Genomic DNA, 24,816 nt, shown 5'->3' with positions numbered 1-24,816 from the left:
CAAATGTTACTCCTTACGGTTAAGGTACAGTGGTCCAGACACTCTTGACCTTGTACATCGTCGAACAGATGCCTGGCGTCTATACGTTTCGGCATTTGGTGTTAACGGCAGTGTTGCTGGGATAAGTTAGGTGCCAGACGAGTTACGGCCGGCTATTTTCGTTTGCCCCACTGAGTCACTTGACGCACAAGCTTTCAGATGAATCTTAGTTATTTCTTCCTAAAGAGAGAAAGGAAGAGTATTCATGTGCCACGCTCAATAAATTGGTTTTATGGTAACTAACGTCAGTAGTGCTGTAGCTTCTTGCAGGTTCCAGGCAGTCGTCGAGTCTGTTATTTGTTCATACTGTTTATTTTACCTCGGCGTATGAACCTGATAATTATTTTGTTTACGAACGAACCTGCATTTCTTTCTTCAAAGAAAAGACGTCAAAATGCTCTGCGAACAGTATGTTGATAATACCAATAAATATCCATTTTCTGTAGTTTTTTTCAGAACTGTCATCTCTTGTTTCGCTTGTGTCCTTACTGTTTTAATGAAAATAAAGGCATTGTTTGCATTTGCCTCTGGCAAGTAGCGGAAGTTCTACAACTCATAGCGGTCTTTATTAGTTAACTAGACTTCTCCCCGCGGCTTCACCCACGTATCCATTCGACACATACAGTGAACACACTTCCTCCTCCCCTTCTCCATGTCGCCGTCCTCCTGCCTCAGTCTGCCCATCTCAGTCTCTATCCATCCCATCTCCCTTGCCATATCTACCATCTCCCCTTCCTCTGACCATGTACTCCTCCCCATCACTCTTCCTTGTTTTTTTAAATTAACCTTTGCTATTGTATTTGCTGGTTTACAGCAGGTTACTAATTTTTTTATATTTTTGCCGTTCCTGGCGTGTAAGGTCTTCAGCCGTGTTTGTGGTCGCTTGCCTTAAAATTCTAATTTGGTATTTGTATTTACGCAGTAAGCCTTTAAAACCTTATTTACTGCCATTCCTGGCGTCTGATGCCTTCTGCTGTTTTTGTGGTGACTTGCCTTTAATATTTCAATGCCTGTAATTTGAAGGTTGTAGCAAGTTTTAAACAAGTCTTAGTTTACTGCCATTCCTGGTGTGTAAGGCCTTCTGCCCAGGTCACAGTGGCTTGCTTTTAAAACATTATCTGCTGTATCTGTATTTAATGGTGACTTGCTAAATTATAACTCACTGAGGACACTATTATTTACACAGTTGTTTAGTCCTTCATTAATAACGTGTGGTATTTTTTATTTATTGTTGATCTGGAATTACTGGTTTAAAATAAATTGTGTGCAACTTTAAAAGGCAACCAATAGTACCTGATTACACCCCCGTCCACAATCGTAACCGAATCCTGCCTTCCTTGACTACCAGGTTTCATCTACGTGTCTACATATTTGCAGCCATCTGTCACTGGAGATCTCAGAACTGTAGCGTTTAACGCGGCAGTGTGTAACGTAACTATCTCGGAGCGTGAGAACAGCGTGCTGCAATCAAGTTACGAAGTCGATGAGTTCGTCCACACCTGAAACACCCTCCCTTTCAGCATGACAATGCCTGACCACACAAGAGCACTGCGACATTTGTAGCAATGTAACCATCCGGCGCTTGGGTTCACTGTCATTGATGGTCCTCCATACAGTTCCGAGTTGCCCATCCGTAAAGAATATGTTTTACAGTGGCGGCATCTGGTCTCTTGTAGGGAGAAAAGTGTTCGTCGCAAGAGTCACAATGTTGAGAAACAAATATGTAGAAGAAGAAGAAGGAGAAGGAGATGGTACCGTCACAGCGAGGCCATCAGAGACGGAGCACAAGCTCGGATTAGGAAGGAGGGGGAAGGAAATCGGCCGTGCCCTTTCAAAGGAACCAACCCAGCATTTGCGTGAAACGATTTAGGGAAATCACGGAAAACCTAAATCAGTATGGTCAGACGCGGGACTGAGCCGTCGTCCCTACGAATGCGAGACCAGTGTGCTAACCACTGCGCCACCCCGCTCGGTACAAATATGTAGACATGAAGAATAACGATGTACAGTGTGAATAACGGTTGTTTTATTTAAAAATATTTAAAACTTTTCATATAAAAAATTCGGAGGCATTACTTTTCAACACGCCTTTGAATATGCTCTAGCTTAACACAACGTAGGATAATTTTTTTTTTTTTACAAAGGTCATCGTTCATGTCGGCACTTACAATTCCATCATCACGTGATACCCTATCTGGCGGTACACATTGAACACTGCTAGCATGTAATCCCCAAAGGCACTCTGTATATTTCCCCACACTTCATTGTGTTTCATGTTCGCCGTACTCCTTCTCTTCATGTAAGTTTTTGTTTTACGTATTGGCTTATTAGACTTACTACTATCGTTACAGTTTCACAGTAGGCAATGAAGGATTGGAGATAAGAAAAACAGCGATAACCGCATTTTGGTTCAAGTCGAACACCGCTTCTGCACGCTACTATCCTGCTCCTTCTATCGTATCTTGCACATCTAGGGAACCACATTTTTTCTTCAAGAGATGTCGTCTGATCGTATAGTCAGTGTTGCTACCTGAATTGTGGGTGTAGTGTTGCATAGCCCTATCATTTATAGCAAAACGTTTGTCGTTGAGCATTCGCAGTCTTGCCACCTTCTGTGCCACTGCCAGCTTATGGACTTGCTGAAACTCGTGTTACAGTTTCCTGCGACCGATAAATGGAGACTCTGCGTCTTAACTTTTCTATACATTTTTTGTGACGTGATATACAACAAGACGTTCTGCATCTAATTATTCGACATTCAGACGGCATGATCCGTTCACCGTTTCTCAGAGAAACCGCGGTAGCTTAATCTTTAGTAAGCTTAAATCCAGATTATCGCTGGACATCATAAGTAATTCAGTCATACAGAAGAGTTAGCATGACAGAACCTTCGTACCGCACAGAGAGTTTCGCAACTAAATGTAATAATATTTACGTCGTTATCTAGCATGAAAGGTTCTATACCAACAGGCTGCAAGTAAAAACCTCGATACTGCGAGTGTATTGCCACTGGAAATGACACAGTGAACAGGGTATGGCTAAGGAGTCGCATGGCATTGTTGCACCCCGCGGGATTTAGCAGAGCGGTCTACGGCGCTGCAGTCATGGACTGTACGGCTGGTCCCGGTGGAGGTTCGAGTCCTCCCTCGGACATGGGTGTGTGTGTTTGTCCTTAGGATAATTTAGGTTAAGTATTGTGTAAGCTTAGGGACTGATGGCCTTAGCAGTTGAGTCCCATATGATTTCACACACATTTGATCATTTTTGTCATTGTTGCCTGTAGAAGCTGAGATGTTGTTTAATTGGAAAGCGATTTCTTGTTTCACATATAGTTGCCTTTATTCTTGCGATATGTGAGAGCTGTTTTTTAAATGTATCTGTTGAGTGTAAGTCACTGTTTGGATATACAAGGCGAGTTTTTTAAGTAAGGTCCATTTTGTTGTAGACACTAATAGTTTTTGTCACAAGGAACCTGTCTGCTGCAGAAATTCAGCGACAGATATGCGAAGTGTACGGTGATACTGATATGAGTGAAACCAAAGTGCGTAAGTGGGTACGAGAATTCAAAGATGGCCGCCACAACGCCCATGATGAGGACAGCTCTGGTCGCCCTTCTTTGATTACAGATGATTTGGTGGCTTCCTCTGAATCGAGGATTCGTGAGAACAGGCGCTTCACAATAACAGGTCTCTCAAACGAATTTCCTGACGTGTCGAGATCTGTGCTTTACAAGATTGTTTCTGAACTCCTAAATTTTAGGAAACTGTACTCCCGTTGGGTCCCGAAACTCCTAACAGAGGACCACAAAAACCAAAGATTTGAGTGTGCGATGAAGTTCTTGTCTGTTATCACGAAGTAAGTGACGGCTTCTTGAGTCAGATCGCAACTGGAGGCGAAACATGGGTTTCGCATATCACGCCCAAATCGAAGCAACAGAGCATGGAATGGAGACACACACACTCGCCTGTAAAGATGAAGGCCAAACAGACTCTGTCCCAGTGCAAAATCATGTCGTCGGTGTTTCGGGTTAGGCATGGTGCTTTGTTGGTCGACTTCATGCAATGAGTAATCACTATCAATGCAGAAACATACTGCCAAACCCTGAGAAAGCTACGCAGAGCGATTCAAAACAAAAGACGTGGCATGTTGACACAGGGAATTGTCCTCCTCCATGACAATGCAAGACCCTACACATTGCTGTTCAGACCCGATAGTTATTGGACAGTTTTGTCCGGAAAGTTTTAGACCACATACCCTACAGTCCTGATCTTGCACCGAGCGATTACCATCTGTTCCTCTACGTCAAACAACACCTCAGTGGCAACCGTTACAATGATGACGACGACGTGCAAACGGCAGTGAACTTTTGGGTATCAGAACAGGTGGCAAGTTTTTATTAAGAGGGTATTTTAAAATTGGTTGAGAGGTATGATACGTGTTTCAACAAACTTGGCTACTATGTCGAAAAATGGAGTGAAGTATGTACTTTCGGAAAAAATAATTAGTTTTCTGAAATAACCTGTCGCTGTGTACTCATGTTCAAACGGACCTTACTTAAAAAACACGCCTTGTAGATGTGGTGTACGTCATGTTTCAGTTGTACGATAATGGGAGAGGAGAGAACTTGAACCTGGCCCCGACATATAGCTCATTTCTCTGAAATACTACCAAGAGGTCAGCCAAGCTAAACGTCCTAATATGAGGGACGTAACATCAACAGTGTTGCGTCGTCACACTTTATGAGACACTCAGGAGGTATCTGGTATTGTTGCCGGTCACTGGCACAAGATCTGGTGATAAGGGAGCATCTTTCGTTACCTTGTTGGCGAAACACTTGCCATCTCCGAGACGAGCTCCGTATCAAAGGAATACATAAACGACCTTCGCTGTGAAGGGGGTCCCCCATCGAGTAGCTGCATGATATTCTATGCAAAATAAGATCCATAATATATGTGTGTCTTATTTCTAAATATTAAAGCTGTTGCCGACGCAGTATAAGCTGCTTATCCACAACAGTGTAAAACTAAGATAGATGAAACTTATTGAGTGTAGCGTGGATCAGGACCTGAGTGGGAAATGATGAGTGTGTAATAAATAAATCTGAAATTGAAAATCTCCACAGTTATTTTTATTTGACTACTGAAGTATTAAAGCCAGTATTATACAATATTAGTAACACAGAAGGCACTAGAACATTGTCAGAATGAATTTGCAGAACAGTTCATCTTCCTTATCCAGCATAGGGGAGAACTCCAGCGGCAGCAGCATGTGGGTAAGCCCCGGCAGTATACGGGTAACCGCTTATCCCTGCCGTGTAGGGGTAGGCGCCAGCAGCGGTGTAGGGGTGGGCAGCTGCAGTGTAGGGGTAGGTACCAGCAGCGTAGGGATATGTTCCAGCTGTGTAGGGGTATGTTTTGGCTGTGTAGGGGTAGGTTTTAGCTGTGTAGGGGTAGACATCAGTCAAGGGGTTGTAGGCTGCCGCATAGGGATAGGCCCCTGTGTAGCCCAGGGCGGAGTAGCGTCCAGTCACGCCAGAATAGTATGGGTTGTAGGCTGCCCCTGCAAGTAAAAAGACACACTATTACCAACAGGGTAATGAGACAACAGTACGGGAGGCATAAATATCCATACATTAGTTAGGTGTCTTTAGTATAATGCGAAATAATAATCTAGTATTAGAAATTATTCAATAAATAATTTTACTCTGTTTCGTATGCAAAGGAAATATAAATGAATTGGAAACGTTAAATTACATGACTTCTAACTGGTATTGCACTCATATTAAAACGAAATGACGCTTTATTGTAAGTAGTATTTGCAGCATATCTCTGCGTTATGTTAATCCATTTTTTATTTCCCTTGTAATGCTGGCATTACCATTACAACAAAGATACATTCTGCAGCTGGTATCCTGACATAAATCTGGAACTAGTTAAAACAGAAAAACGGAAAGACGCTATAGATTTCAAATTTCGTTCTTCATCTTCATACCCTGATATAACAGTCCCATCCACCTTTCCGAAATTGACGCTGTGCCTGCTGACGACTGATGTATGCTGTTTCTCTGATGTTATACATAGTCTTACTGTCTGCATGGTTTTTAATATGCTTTTTTATACTTTCCCTAGAGTCACAGAAATCCTAAAACAGTTGCTACATGTTGCACTATACAACATGAGCCTATTTGGAACGTTATGCCAAGTATATACTCAGGGAATTCCTCATTTATTCTTTCTAAGAAAATATTTGACTTTCACAGTAATAATATCATGCATTGAAACGAAATGGAAGAGTAAATTACAATCTTTCTCACCGCGAACTATACGTTCTACTACAAGCACAGTCGTTCAGCCAGTCCATCTTGAAATACTGTCTGACTACAGATAGCTTTAGGTTTCCATTAGCTACTGAACAAAGGACTAATAATATTCCATTGCCATCAGTTAACGATAAAAATCTCATGCAATATTCTTCCGCCTCGTTTCTATTTAGTTTAACATAGTGGAGGACACTTTTCCAATTAAGAAAATGGACGACAAACAATCTACAAATTTTGACAGGATTTTAATGTCGACTAGCAGATTTCCTCGATGAAGATGATCTTTATTCAGAGTAATTTTCTTTTAATAAAAACAAAGATTTTGTATTGTTAATGAGTACATGAGCTATTTTATTATTGTTTAATTAGTATCCTAAAATCACATTTTATCAGTGTGACCATTACACCTCAAGAATGTTCATAATATTCATAATATACATTTACATGCCGAATTTTTCAGTATCGTTCCTCTCAGCTTAATTTATTGAGCTTTTGTGTTCCACGAGCAATTTTTCACTGCAATATCTAGCCATTTCTCCTCTTTCTCTTATTTTGTATCAGTTTGCACTTATATTGTGTCATAGCCGCTGTGTTAGAATAATAATACTCCCCGAAATCACTGTCGTTAACAGGTGGAATCAAAGATAAAAACTGATCTATTTTTGTAAACCTTGTTTATGAATTAGTAGATTCTCATATGCGAAGGGAAGAAAATGCGATTTGGAAACGTAATATGGATCATAGATATATCATTGCACGAATGCCCGTGTCTTTCCGAGTGACTGAAAAGGAGATTGTTGCAAGCGTCTGATACAATTGCTAAATTTTCATCTGGTGACCATAACTGTTGATCGCTAAGTGTACAAAGAAGCATTCTCCCACCAGGATATCGCGTCCTGTACTAAGCGAGAGCAGCAACGTCATTAGTCACTTGTTCTGTGATTTCTAACATCTGTGTTCGCCTCCAGTATTTGTCCTCCAGGGTTTCTTCTAGATTCACGGAAGCTGTTCCCTGACATCGTCAATTACACCCTAACATCATAATCTTTTCTGTCGATGGTGTGTACCATTGTGTATTGTATTGTGTATTTGAACTGGGAACCTAGGAACGACGGAGAGGCTTCGTACCGCCGTAGCTCTCAGTGGTTCACAACCCCACAACAGGCCACAGCAGTACTACCACCCCACCGCCGCCCACACCGAACCCAGCGTTATTGTTTATTGTGCTGTTCGGCCTGCAGTGCCGGCCCCCCTCCCTCCCCTCCTGAGGCGGAATAAGGGGAACCACCCCGCATTCGCCAAGGTAGGTGGAAAACAGTCTTAAAACCCTCTACAGGCTGGCCGTCACTCTGGACCTCGACACTAATCCGGCAGGCGGATTCGTGCCGGGGACCGGCACGCCTTCCCACTCGGGAAGCAGCGCGTAAGACCGCGTGGCTAGCCGGGCGGGCTGGTGTGTACCATGTAACATTTTCTTCGGCGGTTCTGCTAAGAACAGAGAGGTGCTCGGTTTGAAGTAAGAGTAAGATGGAGATGCAGTCTTTCTCCTGTGCTGTGCAACATGTGTACTGAAAATTCAATTAAAAGACAAAGGTGTCACAAGCGGAATTAAAATTCTGTGTGAAATTGTGCGAATGATAAGATTCATTAATTAAATTGATTGTGTGAAAGTGTTAGAGAATAGATGAAATGAGATTAGCGACAAACCTAGTACCAAAATTGGAGACAAAGAGGCTGACGAAGCGAAGGAGTTCTGTTCCGTTGAAAGGAGATTAACGCATGACGGAGGAAGGAAGGAGATTACTGGAAACGGACTAGCGCAAACGAGGAGAGCAATCTTCACCACAGTAGGTCTACCACTACGGAACACTGGACTTTACCAGAGAAAGTAATTTCTGAGAACCGCATATGGAATACAGCATTGTACAAAAGTGAGTCATGGGTTTCCAGAAAACCAGAGGTAAAGATCGTATTACAGGAGAATGCTGAAAACTAGGTCGTTTGTTAGAATTAGAAATGGGGGTGTTCATTGCAGAATTGGAATGATAAGCAATATATTGAATCCACTAATTATATGAAGAAACAGGGTGATATGGTATGTGTTAAGACTCAGGGGAATGACTTCCATGATACGAAACGGAAGAGCGCAAAAATAATACCGGGAGATTGAGACTGCAATGTATGCAACAAATAACTGAGAATGTTAGGTGCAAGTGCTGGTCTGACAAGGGAGATGCATGACTTCAAACGCGCAAATGCGCTTTCAATATAAATCGTTCATCCCAAAAACAGTGGAATTAGCCATTCGCATTCAAGACGCAACTGTTTTCTGCTATTGTCATTTCTGGTCAGGCCATAAAGATCGTACTCTGCTAGGTGAATGTTTTCCGAACAAGAATGTTACGCTCAAGGCAGTGCTACCGCATTCAACAACGTTCTGATGTGTACTTGTTTAGGCAACATGAGTTTCACATGAAAAGGATCGTTGATTATCTGAGACTACAACGTGAAACACCACAAGTAAAGTTACGTGAACGTCATTTCATGATCAGTCTGCAGCCTGTGTTATCCAGTCAACTTTTATGCAGTGACGAACAAGCCTACTTTACACTGACGTGGCAAAAGCCAGATTAAGACATTTGCATACCAATATCATCATTTGAAAATGTAATTCTGCGGCGTTTGATATTGGACTGCTTAAACGCAGACGTGATACTGAATGAGAGAAGGAAACAAAATTTAGTAAGACATGCATATGGTTCCGTTCCCCTTTGTTTTGACCACTTCAATGAAAACGCACCTACACCTTGTAGACTGAATAGCTGTGCACCTCTGGTCAGGTCAGCAGAAAAATTTCACATAGGGCAGTTACTTTAAGCAGAGGGAAGTATAACCATCAGTCACGACATTGCAATGCGTGTTTTTTTGGTTCTACCAACAACATCTAGTTTCTTCGCGTTACCCGAATTCCTATCTTAGACTTCGAGCAGGTGAACATTCAAATGCCTCTCATGGTAAAAGTCGCAGTTTTGTATGCGAATGTCCTAAACCAGTGGTTTTGAGATAATCGATTAATATTTTAAACACGGCTTCCTGGTGTTATGAGCTTTCAAGATCTCCTACTTCTTTCTCAAAATATCTATCAGAGGAAGAGATTAGCGCAAGAAATGATATCAACGTGGACCGCCACGAACCATCAGAATGATGATGGTCCGAGGAATAAAAGAAAAAACTCATTACTGCAATTTATGGTTAATTGATATTTAGATGTTGAGGTTTAACAATGTCTAACGCAATCGGTCAATAATGAAGTGGGATAAAATGAAAACGCACATGCACTCTAAAGGCGAAAAGAAAGTAGCACCACGAGGGAATTGTTCGACGGCAAAGAAATGTAATTTGTATGTACAGACAAACAAATGATTACGACTTCAGAAACATTGTATGATTTATTCAAAAGTAATGGCTTCACTAATTCATCAAGTTTGTTTTGTCCAGTTGGTGCGTTATTTCTTCAAAATCCCAATCTGTTTGGAGGGTCCTACCCATAATGCTCCAAATTTTCTCAATTGCTGACCGAGGTACAGTTTGGCAAGCACGAAAATAAGCAGTAGAAACTCTCGCTGTTTGTAGGCAGGCATTATCTTATTGAAATGTAAGCAAAGGATTGCTTAGAATGATGGACAATAAAACGTGACGAAGAATGTCGTTGACGTACGGCTGTGCTGTGAGGGTGACGCTGATGACAACCTAAGGGATCCAGCTGCGAAAAGGAATGTACCCCAGACCATCACTGTTAGCTGTCAGGCCATATGGCGGGCATTTGGTTGGTAGGCCACTGCTGTACGGTGCCTCTGCAGACACGTCTTCACTGAAACTTGTCAGATTAAAACTGTGTGCCGGACCGAGACTCGAACTCGAGACCTTTGCCTTTCGAGGGCAGGTTTGGAAGGTAGAAGACGAGGTACTGGCAGAAGTAAAGCTGTGAAGACGGGGCGTGAGTCGTGCTTGGGTAGCTCAGTTGGTAGAGCACTTGCCCGCGAAAGGCAAAGTCCCGAGTTCGAGTCTCGGTTCGGCACACAGCTTCAATCTGCCAGGAAGTTTCATATCAGCGCACACTCCGCTGCAGAGTGAAAATCTCGTTCACGTCTTCACTGGTCATCGACGGTCACTTTGGAGCATGCATGACTCATCGCCGAAGACAATTCTACTCCAGTTAATGAGACTCCAGGCCAAAGACGTGTCTGGAGATACCCCAGATAGCCGTGGGATACAAACCTGAATGTCCGCCACCATGCGTCCCGACTGCCAGGATGATGGTCTGGGATGCCATTTATTTTCATTGCAGGACCACTTATGTTGTCACCTGCGGCACCCTAACAGCACAACGGTACGTCGACTATATTCTACACTCAGTTTTGTTGCCTTTCATGGCAAGCCGTCCTTGCCTTACATTTCAGCAAGGTAATGTTCGCCCGCTCACGACTATAGCTTGTACTGTCTGTCTTCACGCTTGGCAAACGATGCCTTGGACAGCAAGATCTCCGGATCTCTCCCCAACTCAGAACCTTTGGATCACTATGGGCAGGGACCTCCAACCAGCTCGGGGTTTTGACGATCTAACGCCCCAACTGGACAGAAGTTGGCATGATATTTCTCGGGAGGACACCCGACAACTCAGTCAATCAATGCCAAGCCGAACAAGTGCTTGCATAAGGGCGAGAAGTGGACCAATGCGTTATTGACTTGTTCAATTTGTGAAACTCTTTCTCCTGAATGAATCACCCAACTTTTCTGAAATTGTAATCGTTTGTTTGTTTGTATATGTACATCACATATATCAGTTCCCGTCCCATTCGGATAATTCCTTCGAGGTGCACTTCCTTTTTATTTCTTCTTACCATTTACAAAAGGGCAGGAAAGGCGCATATGAAAACGTATGTATCTCGTATGGACATATTGTACACGTTATTACATCTAACGTAAGATGATTTTAGGAGTTCCGTACCTGTGACCAGGGGGTCGACCGCCTTCTTGGATCTCTGGACGCTGGTGTCTTCGGCAGGGGTGGCCAGAGCGAAGCCCGTCACGGCACACAGCACTAACACCTGAAACACACAGTGCTGGGATAGCCACGGGTTCTGCAAGATAAAACTACAGCAACTTATTAACACAGGGGAAGGGACGCAGTTACAAGGAATCGGCATCCGGCAAAATCCGACGCGGTCAGCGACGTCCAGTATGAGGAACATGAGATCACTGACAGTCACAAACCGGAAAAAAACCCCTTTAAAAAAAAGGTGTTTCTGTGATGACAGGGCAAAATTAGTTGTTATAGAGAAGTTGAAGAGAAACAAAATATGATCAAAAATTTCGGCCAGCAAGCGATCCAATCTAATCTTTCAGTCTAAGAAGTTTCCGACAGTAAGAGGATTGTAACAACCTTGAAGTATCCAGGAACAGAGTAAAGCACCCTTATGACTCGTAGGGAACGCAAAGGACAGAACTGGAGTAACGCCTGTGGACGTCACTACTTCGTACAATCTTTAATGGGGGCACAGTGAATGTGCTGGACTCTTAGGCGTGGTGCCGTGGCACCTATTTTCTTAAGTTTAAGAGTTTTTACGTAGCTTTAATATTTTCTTAGTTACGTGTGAGTGACAATAGTTAATATTAGAGCAGAGTGACTAAGATTATTTAAGAGCAAGGAGAAACTAAATCATCAAGATCTATTACAAACTATGTCAGAGAGTGACGAAAATTTTTTTACAGTGTTGTATAAGTGAAGAAACAGACTCTGGAATTCTCATTCACATTCGCATCGCATTCGTTTGCATATTTTATTCTGATTCTGATTATTGTTCATAGCTAAATTAATATACCAGTGAGTGTATATTGAAAATATAATATGAAATCAAAATGTAATTCAGAGTTGTGTGTTTCATTTATGGAATTCCAGCCACAATTTCAAAAGTATTGTGAAACAAGTGGCATATGTTAAAGACGAGACTTTTGTGGGCGACTTTTTGGCCGGTTTCGCCGACATTTAATCATACTGTATATCTGAAAAAGTCGTCTGCAATTTTCGAGGTTATTTTTAAGAAGTTTGATGATTTTCCTGACAAGTGTCACGGTAAAATATTTTCAATGACGTTACTCCTATCCGACAAGCTGAAATCAGAGGTAACTTTGGCTTGGAGTCGACCTATTTTATGAAAGACATTTATTAACATTAATTATGACATATGTTTCATCCCATTAGTATTTCATAACAATGTATCACCCAAAGACATAGCGGGATCGAGTTACAGCTTCGTGTAGGATTTCACTGATGTAGCTAAATAAAAGTAATCATAATCTGCCACCACGTACAGATTCAAGCGTGAGCAGGAAAATCTAAAAAATAACTTTTTGTTATATTTCTAATTTAGTTATTGTTTCTTTCATTCAAATTTCAAACGTATGTGACAGGCATTATGTATCAATTGGCATCCATAGTAGGAAATATGTCACTATATTGGGAGTACAGAACCTCTGAAAATTCTACTGCGTAATCCGAATCATTGCATAGCGTCACTAAACAAACAACCTGAGCAGAGGATGCATTATAAGGAAATATCATCCACAGAGCAACATTGTGCGATGCGGATTTCACTCGAAATGCATAATTAAGAATTCAGGTTTCAAGAATTCTACAGCTTTGTTCTGTGTAAAGGAAATAAGGAATAAGCAGTAACCTTAAAGAAAAAGGAACATAAATTAGCTACAATGTCCAGTAAACAATGAGCGTGCGAAATGATACTGAAGCCAATGCTGCTAGTAGTGTCTGGCTTGCAGTTTTGAGACGATATGTGCTAAGGGGTAGTAAAGTCTGATTCTCAAAGAGCTCAGTACCCCGGGCTAATATAGTCGAAAGATGTAGGTTACTTGCTAACTCCGGCGTCTGATGCAACACGTTTTTTGTTCGTACCTCAGTGTCTAGGTGAAATGAGCGGCGCTATAACCACAATCTTTCCAGTGAAGGAAAATACACGGAATTACAGGCACGCCACACTTTCTTACTCGCTGGAACATTGTCATGTGCACGTTATTTGGAGAATGAAGGTCACTTGAAGAAACTAAAATTGTAGCTAAAATATCAGTAATCTACGGCTTCACCGGTATTCAGAAGACCTAAAAAGATACTTATTGTTACGACGTATATTGTTTTTAGATATTGCGAGAGTTGAAAGAATCACAAACACACTTTAGAGTCTTCTTTTATCGATATTTCACATGTTTTGAGGTAATCAGCAACATTATTCTGTCGAATACAACCCTCTAACTCGCCACTGGCGTGTTTTTACACAATCAATTTCGCTGTTCCTTGTACTGATAGCAGTTTTCATTAGATAACATCGCCTATTCTTTGCTAGTCCTCTATTGAATACATTACCTATGATCATAAGACGCACAAAAGCAAAAATGGACGCCCTTCTATCAGAATAACACGATCATGTAAAGTTAGGTGAATCACTCCAAGCAGAACATGCCTTGCATCTGGGAAACTTTTAATTTCATTTATCAGCAGTCAGTGTCTTATTGACTCAATAGGCATAGCTACATTCTATAGACGGTCCTATTATATTTATTGACGAATTAATTAGTTTACAATTTTGTAGTGCAATGTAGGACCATACTCAGAAAGGATCGCAATCTCAGTGTTCGAGCTGTAATTGATATAATCAGAATATTTCATTTTCGAAATACCGTTTCATGGATACTGCAACCAATTCTATCGAAGGAAATAAGTGGATATGGACTTTAGGCAGGTTTCTTATTTTACTGAATATTTTTAGCATTAATTGTGTAACATAAATAAGTAAGAATAACAATAAAAAAGAACTTATCAGGACATTACTTAAGATGTCACGAACGGATAAATATGAGAACTACTGCACAGCTAGTCACTTTTGTTGACTGTAACCCAAACGTCCGCCTCCTTCATTGAGTGGTCAGTGTGTATGACTGGCATGGAGCGGACCCGGGTTCTATTCCCGGCCGGGTCTGAGATTTTCTATGCTCAGGGACTAGGTGCTGTGCTGTTCTCATCATCATAGACTGCGCAAGTCGTCCAGTGTGGAGTCACCTGAAAAGACTTGCAATTTGGTGGGCGAATTTCCTCAAGTGGGAACTCCAGGCCTTCAATGCACACGATCATTTCATTTTATTTTATGTAGCCCGGAATACAATACCAAAGAATACGGAAAGGTCGAAGACATACTGGATGAAGATCTGCTTACGTCCACACAAATGTTGGGGAAGAAAATTAGATATTTATTTTACTAATGAAAGGAAAACCGAAGAAAAAACAGGCTAATTCGCTAGCATTTATGGACCAAAAGAACACTTTCGACACTGTAAAAGTGGATAATATTGTCATTGTCTTTGATGATTGGGGAGAAAGTACAGAGAGAGATGGATAACGTAAAAATCTAAGTGAAAGTAGTATTAAAGTGGAAAGTCAAGTGAGATAAATTTGTGTTGAGCAGGGTGCTTAGACGGATTTGCAGCTGACCACCACTAACGATGAACTTGTCTGTGACAGAGCAGTGATGGACGAGAAAGAATGGTGCAGCCCTTTACGTGAGAAGTACTTAGAAGACTGCTTAGAGGAACGGGCAGCATACCTGGCAGAGAATGTTGTTTCAGAATAGGGAAAGCGAAGAGAAAGGTGGCTAAGAGTAGTATAATGGAGAGTAGCTTACTTAACATCGAAACTGAGAACGATACAGATGTCCACTTAAAGAAAGAATTATCGTATGTAGAAAGTAAGTTCACGCTAGATAACTGAAGCAAACAAGCTGTCTGAAGAGGGTAAAGACAGACGAAACACTTGCTTTCACAACACGGCTCTGCTGGTATATGTGTTGCTAAATGGCTAATCCGGTACACGATCCCTGTTCCAAGTTGTCTGTCCAATGATAACTCCCATAGGCAACAAAAATTTGTTTTTTAATATTACTTGCAATTATTGCCGGAAATTAGAAACTTAAAATGCTATCATAACTTACTCATGAAAAGATGTAATGTTACATTGAAGGTTTAACACAATAACACAAGTATTAATATTAGAAACTGTAAATGTAACTGAACCATCGTAGTTCACTGCCCCCCCCCCCCCAAAAAAAAAAAACAAATACCACATTCATCCAGTATTTGAGGATGAAAGCGCTTAGTGACTTCCAACAAAGTTTACACAATTTGAAACCTTTTCGAAACTTGTTCTTGCTGATGCCTCCCACAAAGTAATGAAAGGAAAAGAAATTTATCGCCTTCTATATATTCGGTGTTCATGCAGTACGGCTTTAGCATCAGACATGACGTTTTAATTTATTTCCCCAACAGATCTTACATGAACATTTAAAGGAATTATACGTTTCTTGCTTAACCAAGCATGGTTCATTAGCCTGCAGATTAAGTACTTCGAAACGAACAAAATCGGAGTAATTACGATTTTCCATCTTCAAGCATGAAGGATTCACACATTTAATATAAAATATTTCACTCGATAATTTATTTGTAACGCAGTCAGACATTTGGCACTGTTTCATACATGCAAGGTCGATTTGTTAAGGAATAGCGGTTTTCTTTTGGGGGAGGGGGAAGGGGGTCGGGGGTTGGAGGGAGTGTTGCTGCTATGAAGTTCTTGAAAGTAAAACCCTGGAGTATTACACGGTGTGCAAATGAAAGGTTGATCACCAGAAATCCGGAGAAGAAAACGCTGGAAGGATATGGTGTTACTGATAAAAATTAAAAATCAAGTGAACAGACAAAATGACATAAATAAATTCTATAAAAAGATAGAAAAGATGTTTGTTGAAGCCTCTTACCATATGAGGGGTAGTTAGTTTGATTTCCGCTACGACACCCAGGCATACAAAATTTGGCTGTGGAAAGACCAGTAATAAGAAAGAAAGGTTAGGGAAGTCCAGGACTAGGATATGCAAAGTACGTTGAGGATTCTGAGTTCAGCAGTTACACACACAAATCTAAATGCTGTCAATTCAACTGAATACCTAGGGACTACAATTACGATGATCGCTTAAATACTGCTGTGAAGAAGGCAAACCAAAGACTGTGTTTTATTGCAAGAACACGTGGAACATGCAACAGATCTACTAAACAGACTGCCTACAGTACGCTTGTTCATGTCATCTTCTTGAGTATCGCTGCGCGGTATGGGGTCCTTACGAGATAGGATTGGTGTAGGACATGTAAACAGCTTAAAGAAGGGCAGGTAGTTTTGTATTACCGCGAAATAGGTAAGAGCGTGTCACAAATGTACACAAAGAGTTCCTATGGGGCACGCGCAACTATATAAGACCATTTTGTAAAATGAGAAAAACCGCAGAACAGTTCCGTAATCCACAATCGTTTATTGTGTAGGCGATAGGGTCCGTAACTTTTAAAGTTGCATCATCTGGTGTAAAAAATAAAATCTCTTAACCTTCAGAGGGCATCATCAGCCCATTCTTGTTATAGAACCTACGGTTCCGTGTCAAAACGATAGAAGGGACATAAATTCCACTAAAACCGATCACCCGTGCTACTAATGTTAAGAGATTTTATTGTTATAAAGGAAAAGCACCAGTTTGCTTTTGTAGAACAAAAGCAAACTGGTGCTCTTCAAAAAAAGATTCAAATGGCTCTGAGCACTATGGGACTTAACATCTGAGGACACCAGTCCCCTAGAACTTAGAACTACTTAAACCTAACTAAAATAAGGACATCACACACATCCATGCCCGTGGCAGGATTCGAACCTGCGACCGTAGCAGTCGCACGGTTCCGGACTACAGCGCCTAGAACCGCATGGCCACTACGGTCGGCTGGTGCTCTTCATTTATTATAATGTTGTTCTACCAAGAACCGACGGAAGATTATGTTAATACGATTTTATTTTTCCTAAACCGATCGTGTACACAATAAAAGATTGTGGATTAAGCAAATGTTGTGCGGTTTGTTCGTTTTACAGAATGTCACGGATACGATGCGCGTATTGGGGTGCCTGTTATTAAATCAAAGGCGTATTTCGACCCAGCGTAATCTTTTCACTAGATTTCAGTCTCCATATTTTTTTTTCTCCCAGTCAGAAAATATGTTATTGATTTCCACTTGCATAGTAATTAATGGTCTTCGTAATAAAATCATAGAAATCGGAGCTCGGAAGGAAATATTTAAGTATCGTTTCCCCCTCACGTAGTTCGTGAGTGAAACGGTACAGAAGTAGTCTAAAGGTGGTTGGATGGACCCCCAGCCTGGCACGTAAGTGTGAGTTGTAGAGAAGTCGTGTAAACCTAGAGGTAAATTTAGGGACGAACAGAATCGCACCAGGCAGGGAAAAGTAGCCATCATCAACACAGTCAAAACACTGATGACTTAGGGCAAGAAGTTGACATGACAGGTGTATCGTGAAATACACATAGATTTCTCCCGTCGATGTTCATGAATGGAGATTAGAGTGAGAAGGAAGATAGCTTATTCTAATGTCCAGCTGACGTAGCGGTTATTGGAAATGGAAAGGAGGGATAAAGATTAATGATCAACGTCTCGTTGACGACTTTCTTATTAGATGCGAAACGCTAGCATGGTTGGGAAAGGACATCGGATGTGTGATATTGATAGAAACCATTCCAAAATATGCCTTAAGGGTGGCCGAACGTGATTTCAGTCGCTGTCCTTCCTAAGTCGAGTGTCCCAGGACTGCACAACTTCACTCATCATTACAGAGCACAGTATCGGAATACAGAAAGATGTGCCATTGAGATGTGGTAGGAAACCAGTTGCAGCGTTGCCTAGGGAAACACCACGGTTCAAATGGCTCTGAGCACTACGGGACTTAACTGCTGTGGTCATCAGTCCCCTAGCACTTAGAACTACTTAAACCTAACTAACCCAAGGACATTAGACACATCCATGCCCGAGGCAGGATTCGAATCTGCGACCGTAACGGTCGCGCGGTTCCAGACTGTAGCGCCTAGAACCCCTCGGCCACTCCGGCCGTCGAAACACCATGGCTATGGCCTCCACTGATTCAGTGAAGCGTCTGATCTATAAGTAAATCATGAGGGCTGTCCTCACCTCCTCTAGAAAGTGGGTGCAGTAAGATAACCATTGAGCCACCTGGCTCGGCTCCTATGTTACACCTACATCTGCGTGTATACTCCGCAAGCCACTCGTGTGCTGCTTGAGGGTAGTATGATGGGTATAGTTAGTGTGCCTTTGTCTCTTACGCCTTCCCTGCTCCATGTGCGACGTGTTTACTGGAAGAACGCTTTTGTTTCAGTGTGAGCTCCAATACCTATAATCTTACTTTCATAGTCGATTCGTGAATCATACATTGGAGGAAACTATATACTGGCTGACTCTGCTAGCGACGTACTGTCTCGGAATTTCAGCAGCTGTGAAGTCTTGGAATGGAACTGCCTGGGCAGCACCTGATGCTTTCGCGTTTTCTAAATAAAGCCCTAAGAAAAAGCGTCCTCTTCTTTCAGTCATCTCCGTTCCTCTCTCAATCCTACCTGATACGTAGATGAGCAATATTCCGGTATTGGTTAAACAAGGGGTTTGTGAGCTACCCTGTTTGTGTGTGGGTTACTTTTCCCGAGGGTTCTTCCAATGGAACTCTCTGGCGCTCCCTTTACCTGTGGTTAGTTTTACGTGGTCGTTACAATTTAAACTGCTCTGACGTACGCCCGTAGGTGTCTTATGCCTGTGACTGCTCCCAATGATTCTTCTGCAATCATCTAACCATACAATAATGGCGCCCACATATGTGTAATACATTACATTTATCTATATCGAACTTCAGCTATAAATCCGTACATGAACGTCGATTGTCTGCAGATCGTTCTGCATTCGCTACAATTTTTTTCGCGTTGCGCGTGTATATGTATTAGGTTGGTTCGTCAGTTCGTAGCATATATGTAACAGTAATGTACCTGTAATACGTCCATGGCATGCTCCCAAAGCTACTTTAAGTTCGATGGTTTCTCTCTAGTAACTCTCACTACTTGTTAGTGAGACCTCTATCCAATCACAAAACTGGTGTGATACGCGGTTCGCGAATTAGAGTGTAGCGCCCGTAGGCAGCCGATCTCTACATACCGATTGACGAGCATAAACCAGGGAACACGTAAAATGTTTCGACGCATTATGACGAGAGGGCTCCGTCACGTAATTTACAGACTTCCGCAAAGTACAGCGGCATTAATAAGGCATATTCGTTTGGAATGGAAATGTGTGAGCAACGCAAGTAAAATACTCACCAGCTTCATCATTTCGCAGAAGAGGAGTGTAGACTTCAGCGATGAGAGCGAGGGCTAGTGCGGTCGTGAGACTGCGTGTGAGGATGGCCGGTGGGTCGCGCCTTTTATACGCGGGAGCAGGCGAGTACGTGCGGCCACGCTGCCCCCACCAACACCCACATCCCCACACCGGGTTAACACCGGCCATTAATTACTGGCACCTTGGTCCGTCTAGATAACCTTCTCGATGGGGGGAGCGAAAGACGCGAGCATGCCGATTTCTCAGTTTCGTGGCGGCTCTTGTAGCATTCGCACGGGCTTCCAGTCTGTCTCTTCGTGGCCCAAATTTTCTTTGTCGTTATCGCCTCGTTATAATAAAATCTCGCTCAAGTTGATACCATTTCGTAATTACATGTGAATTAAACGTGCAGGAATTAAGATAGTGTTTCAGCGTTCAAAACTGGTTAAAATGTAACTTATCAACGTAAGCATGCTAACCATATTGCCTCAGGAAAAGGCACTGCGGTCTTGTAATTTTTTTTAATAATATGCTTTTGCTTCAACTCGTATTAGAAGTGTTATTACCGAATCCGGCTTATTACCTAGTCCTCATTAGATGTTCTGTGTAAACATAAATAAAAGTTGATAGCAGAACACTAGGAAACTAAATGACAAACTTCTGTACACAACCATAATTTTATGTGCAGTGTACAAATTGCGACCACAGCTGTTACTGTCGGACTGTGTCATCCATCCTGATTTTTTCATCTAACTTGCTAGGCGTTAAATGGTTTCATTACTAGTGTCCACTTTGAAAAGATATTACCTGATAGTTAATTTTACATTGTGAATATTCTTTATCATATTTTCGTGTTTAGAGATTTGCGAATTTCTTATCATTACGTAGTCAACTGTAGCGTTCAGCTCCAACTGTTAAAGCGCAGATTCGTTTACCAAGTGATAGTCTTGTCTGTCTGGACCTCTTCGGTTGAAGAGTTACTGTGTAACGTATTCATGTAAGTATGATTGTGTATAGAAGCTAATTTGCTTTCCTAGTATTGTAAAACTGGAGTTTTCCTTCATTTGAACATACCATCTCCTGTTGAAGTAGTAATGACACTATTTGTGTGACTTTTTGCTGAAGTAATAAATTAAACGTAGTTGAAAATTTGAAATATCGTTAAAAACAGTGCCAACAATTTTAAAATGTTTCAACATCAAACTCTCCAAGTCCCCAAAGTGTACCGGAAATTTAATGTTTCCTGAATATTTTAGTCCAGTTTTCCGCGTTATTTTAAATACTATCTGTGAATAATATCAGAAGGGGAACGGAAATAGACTTACTTAAAAATTGGTCTTAACGTGGCAAACGTGATTGGGTTTCGCGAAATTCAGTTAGGGGAATAGCGCCTAGTTTCGTCCTGTTAAACAAAAATGGTATAAAGCTTTAGCTGTTGCTTTTAAATAAGGTATAAGCGCATAAAACCTTTATTTATCTTTGTTTTGGTTTACATTGTATAAATAAGATATCTGCCCAAAACATTATACAGCAAGAAAAGATTTTCTAACACTTACATTTCGAGATGTTAAAAAAACTGCCGGGTAGTATCGGCCACTCTACAAAACATAGAACCTTAAATAAAAAAAAGGAGTTATCGTGGTACACAAACTAATTACTCTGTTTTGTTTTTTCAGGTTCTATGACAGTTGCGTTCAAAATTTCTTATTTGTGATAACTAGTTTCGGATTACATTGCCCATTCTCAAACCATAGCCTCCGTTTCAAACGTTAGCATACATCTCGACCAGTTTACAGACTCACAGTAGCCATAACAGGTATGTTTACATGTACAGAATAATAATGTGTATTCAGGCTCCATTAACATGACAAAGACAAGTAGCGAAAACTCCCGCCAAAAATACGTGGTATCACATGCAACATCGACAGACTCTGAATGGTAATAATAATACATAAAATTTACTAATACAAGTTGCTAGTGTTCGCTCCTACATTACGTTGGAACTTCACGAATTACTCTGTACATACATCAAATGCACAAGATAATTTAAAAAAATCGTCAAAAACCTGTCAGCTTGTGGCTGATTGAACCAACACAACAAATTAAACATGTGGGCAGAGGTTTTCTGTTAGAAATTTCTAGGTGATCCTTCATAAAGTTTTGATATAAATCATGATCTGGCAGTTTCTTTTGGCTGTTAAATTTTCCGCCATATCTTAATCTAGTTTTTTGAACTCAATCTTATCTAACGACATTAAGCTGAAATCTAAATCTCTCATGTCTGCTAAAAGCATTTCTTCGTAACTTTCTTCAAATTTTGGCTAGAAAAGATCCACCCGAGATGTCGCAGATGTCTTCTGAGTCCCTACAATGCTTTTAATCTCTTTTTCAATGTACTTCTAGGAACATTAAAACTAACATCAAGAGAGCCCGCGCGGTCCAACGCTCTGCTTCCCGAGCGGGAAGGCGTGCCGGTCCCCGACAAGAATCCGCCTGCAGGATTAATGTCGAGGTGCGGTGTGCCAGCCAGCCTGTGGTTGGTTTCTAAGGCGGTTTTCCATCTACCTCGGTGAATACGGGCTTGGTTCCCTTATTTCGCCTCAGTTACACTGTCTCTGCGATTGCCGCATAAACACCGTTTCCATGTACATGCACACGATAATTATTCTACGACGCAAAAATTTGGGGTTACACTCGTCTGGTATGAGACGTTCACGGGGGAGGGGGGGGGGGGGGTCCACTGGGAGCCGAACTGCACAATAACCCTGGGTTCGGTGTTGGGCGGCGGTGGGGTGGGTAGACTGCTGTGGCCTGTTGTGGGGTTGTGAACCACTGAGGGCTACGGCGGGACGAAGCCTCTCCGTACTTTCTAGGTCCCAAGTTTAATACATACATACATAGACAATCAAGAGCACTTTCTATGATTTTGTTTTCTAAAACATTTGAAATCACTTGCTTCACTTTAGTCCCAGACCCCTCCCTTCGACCCTCATCGCTATACTTTTTAATCAACCTTGATGTCGTACCCTAAAAGCAAAAGAAAGAAAAAGGTCGCTTACATGACCCATACCACCCGACTTTAGTATCGCCCATTTACCCTTGTGCCATTGCACATGGCGCTAACAGATTCAGGCTTGAGTGAGTGGAATTTCACTATTACAACTGCATCTTCATTAGACTACTTAAATAGTATTACTAGTATTACATTGCTTGTCACGCTTAGAAGTACAAACCAATGCTGAAAATTACACTGTTCCCCAGCTTTAACACTCAAAAATAAATAAAATTTACTCGAGACAAGAAATTGACAGATACGTCGCACAAGGTCTGCGTTGTTTCCGCTGTCTTGCGGAAAACACTGCCCGCTGTTTCCCTACTGTGAGCAGTACTTTTAATTGTTTGAAGTCTTTCTGTCTAATGATCTTTGAGGTATTGTACAATATTCCATTATGTCGTCATCAGTAGATTAGATCAGATTAGATTCAATTTTCGTTCCATATACCAAAAAATGAGGTGATTCTTGTGGTTGTGGAAGTTAGAGAGTATATCATAAAAAACATAAAACATTAGAGTATAATACTCGCTACCCTAATCAACTGTCAGGAGATTGTCAAAATGTGTGGAAATCTAACAGCTGAAGCTGGTCTTACAATCAGTGAGGAAAGAATCCATAATGTGGGCGAATGCGGAATGTACCATTCAGGCCTGATTACTCGTTGCCAGTCGTTCCGCGCTACTTAATGGCAGGAACCACATATTACACTACCTGAGAAACAGACAGATGACTATGTTTTTAAGAAAAGTAGAATATTATAAGTAAATCAGAGAACCAGGTATCATAAGAAGAGGTGACAGATGATTAGGCATTCTCTTCTGGGGATTGTCGTACTCCACAGCAACATTGTCGTTACAATTGAAATGCACCTACTCACAGAGGGTCAGTGTGGATTGTAATTATCGTATGGCAGCAAAACGTGGTAGATATTCTAATGTGTTACTGAGGAACCCATTTACGCTAGGAAAAATAGTTCTAATTTTGACCACCGGACGCAAATTTGGCGCTGTAAATGCTAGAAAGACATATAGATATGTTCACATATGTAATGGATTATGAACGGGGGATGGGTAGGAAGGATCAGACGAGTGAGAAAGGCGTAACATTGATATTATTAACACCCGATTACATAATTTGTTCAGTGTGAGCACCGGAGACGTCAACGAGATTGGAATATCTACGTAGTTTCGCTACCATACAATAATTACAGCCTCTCTGGACCTCTGTGAATAGCTCCACTTCATTACTTGATTACTAAAATCAATCTACATTCATCTGAAGAAATTCGAATATTATATGCGTTCGATGATAAGTGTATTATTTAATAAATAATGTAGTATCATTGAAAGACAGAGAAAATACACTATTACTTTTCAAAAAATCTCTCAGAACTTTTGAGGTTAATATTCAAAGTGTTTTTGCAGACTCACATCAAATAAAAATGGTTGGAAATGGAAAATAACACTTCCATTTGTGTGCCTCTTTGGTAACTTCGAAACTACTGTGATACGAGCGACTGAGACCCGTTAAAAAACGGAGATCTGACAGTTACACCCAACATGAAGGAAGAAGTACAGAAGTCGGTGAACAATAGCGTGTAACAGACAATTATGAGCATTGGATTTACACAAGGCATACACGACGTATCGTTTGCCAATAAGCTAAACATTTGCTTGAAACAATATATGTTAATGCGTGCAGTACCGACAAGGCGTCTTGGCCGGAGAATGTAGCTATAAGGGCAGCCAAATTAAAGCGAGATACACGGAAAAAAAGGAAATAAACTGTTCATTTTTTGACACGTAATCATCATAACTGTTAACACATTCAACCCACTGTGAGAGAAGACGACCAACTAGAAAAATGTTTACTGTTGCCTGCGAATCCGTGATCCAGGCACGCACCTATTGATTCGAATCAAATCGAGGGTCACGAATGTCTTTCTTTGTGGCTCGCCGACATATTGCCAATGTTTTTTCGAGTTCGCTGCAGAAGTCTCGCTGGAAAGGCCTTACACATCTTCCATACAGTCCCGAACTCTCCTCATTCCATTTTTTGGGAGCCCTGGAAAAGGTATTCGTGGCCGTTGATTTGA

The 24,816-nt window shown here is 41.4% G+C and overlaps 1 protein-coding gene across 3 annotated transcripts in view; it reads right to left on the bottom strand.

The window, feature by feature from the left end:
• The window catches only part of LOC126100828 (uncharacterized), a 100,332-nt gene that overhangs the window by 53,042 nt on the left and 22,474 nt on the right, over nt 1–24,816 (bottom strand). The window contains exons 1-3 of one of the 3 annotated variants that reach the window (XM_049911482.1): nt 19,669–19,747; nt 11,367–11,466; nt 5,158–5,598 (exon numbers count right to left, since the gene is read on the bottom strand). The exons of 1 other annotated variant lie outside the window; for it this stretch is intronic. In XM_049911482.1, coding sequence (XP_049767439.1) covers nt 5,270–5,598; nt 11,367–11,466; nt 19,669–19,680 — 441 coding nt within the window. In that variant the 5' untranslated portion in view covers nt 19,681–19,747 and the 3' untranslated portion in view covers nt 5,158–5,269. Of the gene's footprint in view, nt 1–5,157; nt 5,599–11,366; nt 11,467–19,668; nt 19,784–24,816 lie in introns of those variants that run through there. One more of the 3 variants, XM_049911479.1, reaches the window with a different exon arrangement.

Source organism: Schistocerca cancellata, chromosome 9, assembly GCF_023864275.1.
Source record: "Schistocerca cancellata isolate TAMUIC-IGC-003103 chromosome 9, iqSchCanc2.1, whole genome shotgun sequence".
Classification (NCBI taxonomy): Eukaryota; Metazoa; Arthropoda; class Insecta; order Orthoptera; family Acrididae; genus Schistocerca; species Schistocerca cancellata.
The sequence above is the reverse complement of the archived record's forward strand: the minus strand, read 5'-3'. Positions and strand labels throughout refer to the sequence as shown.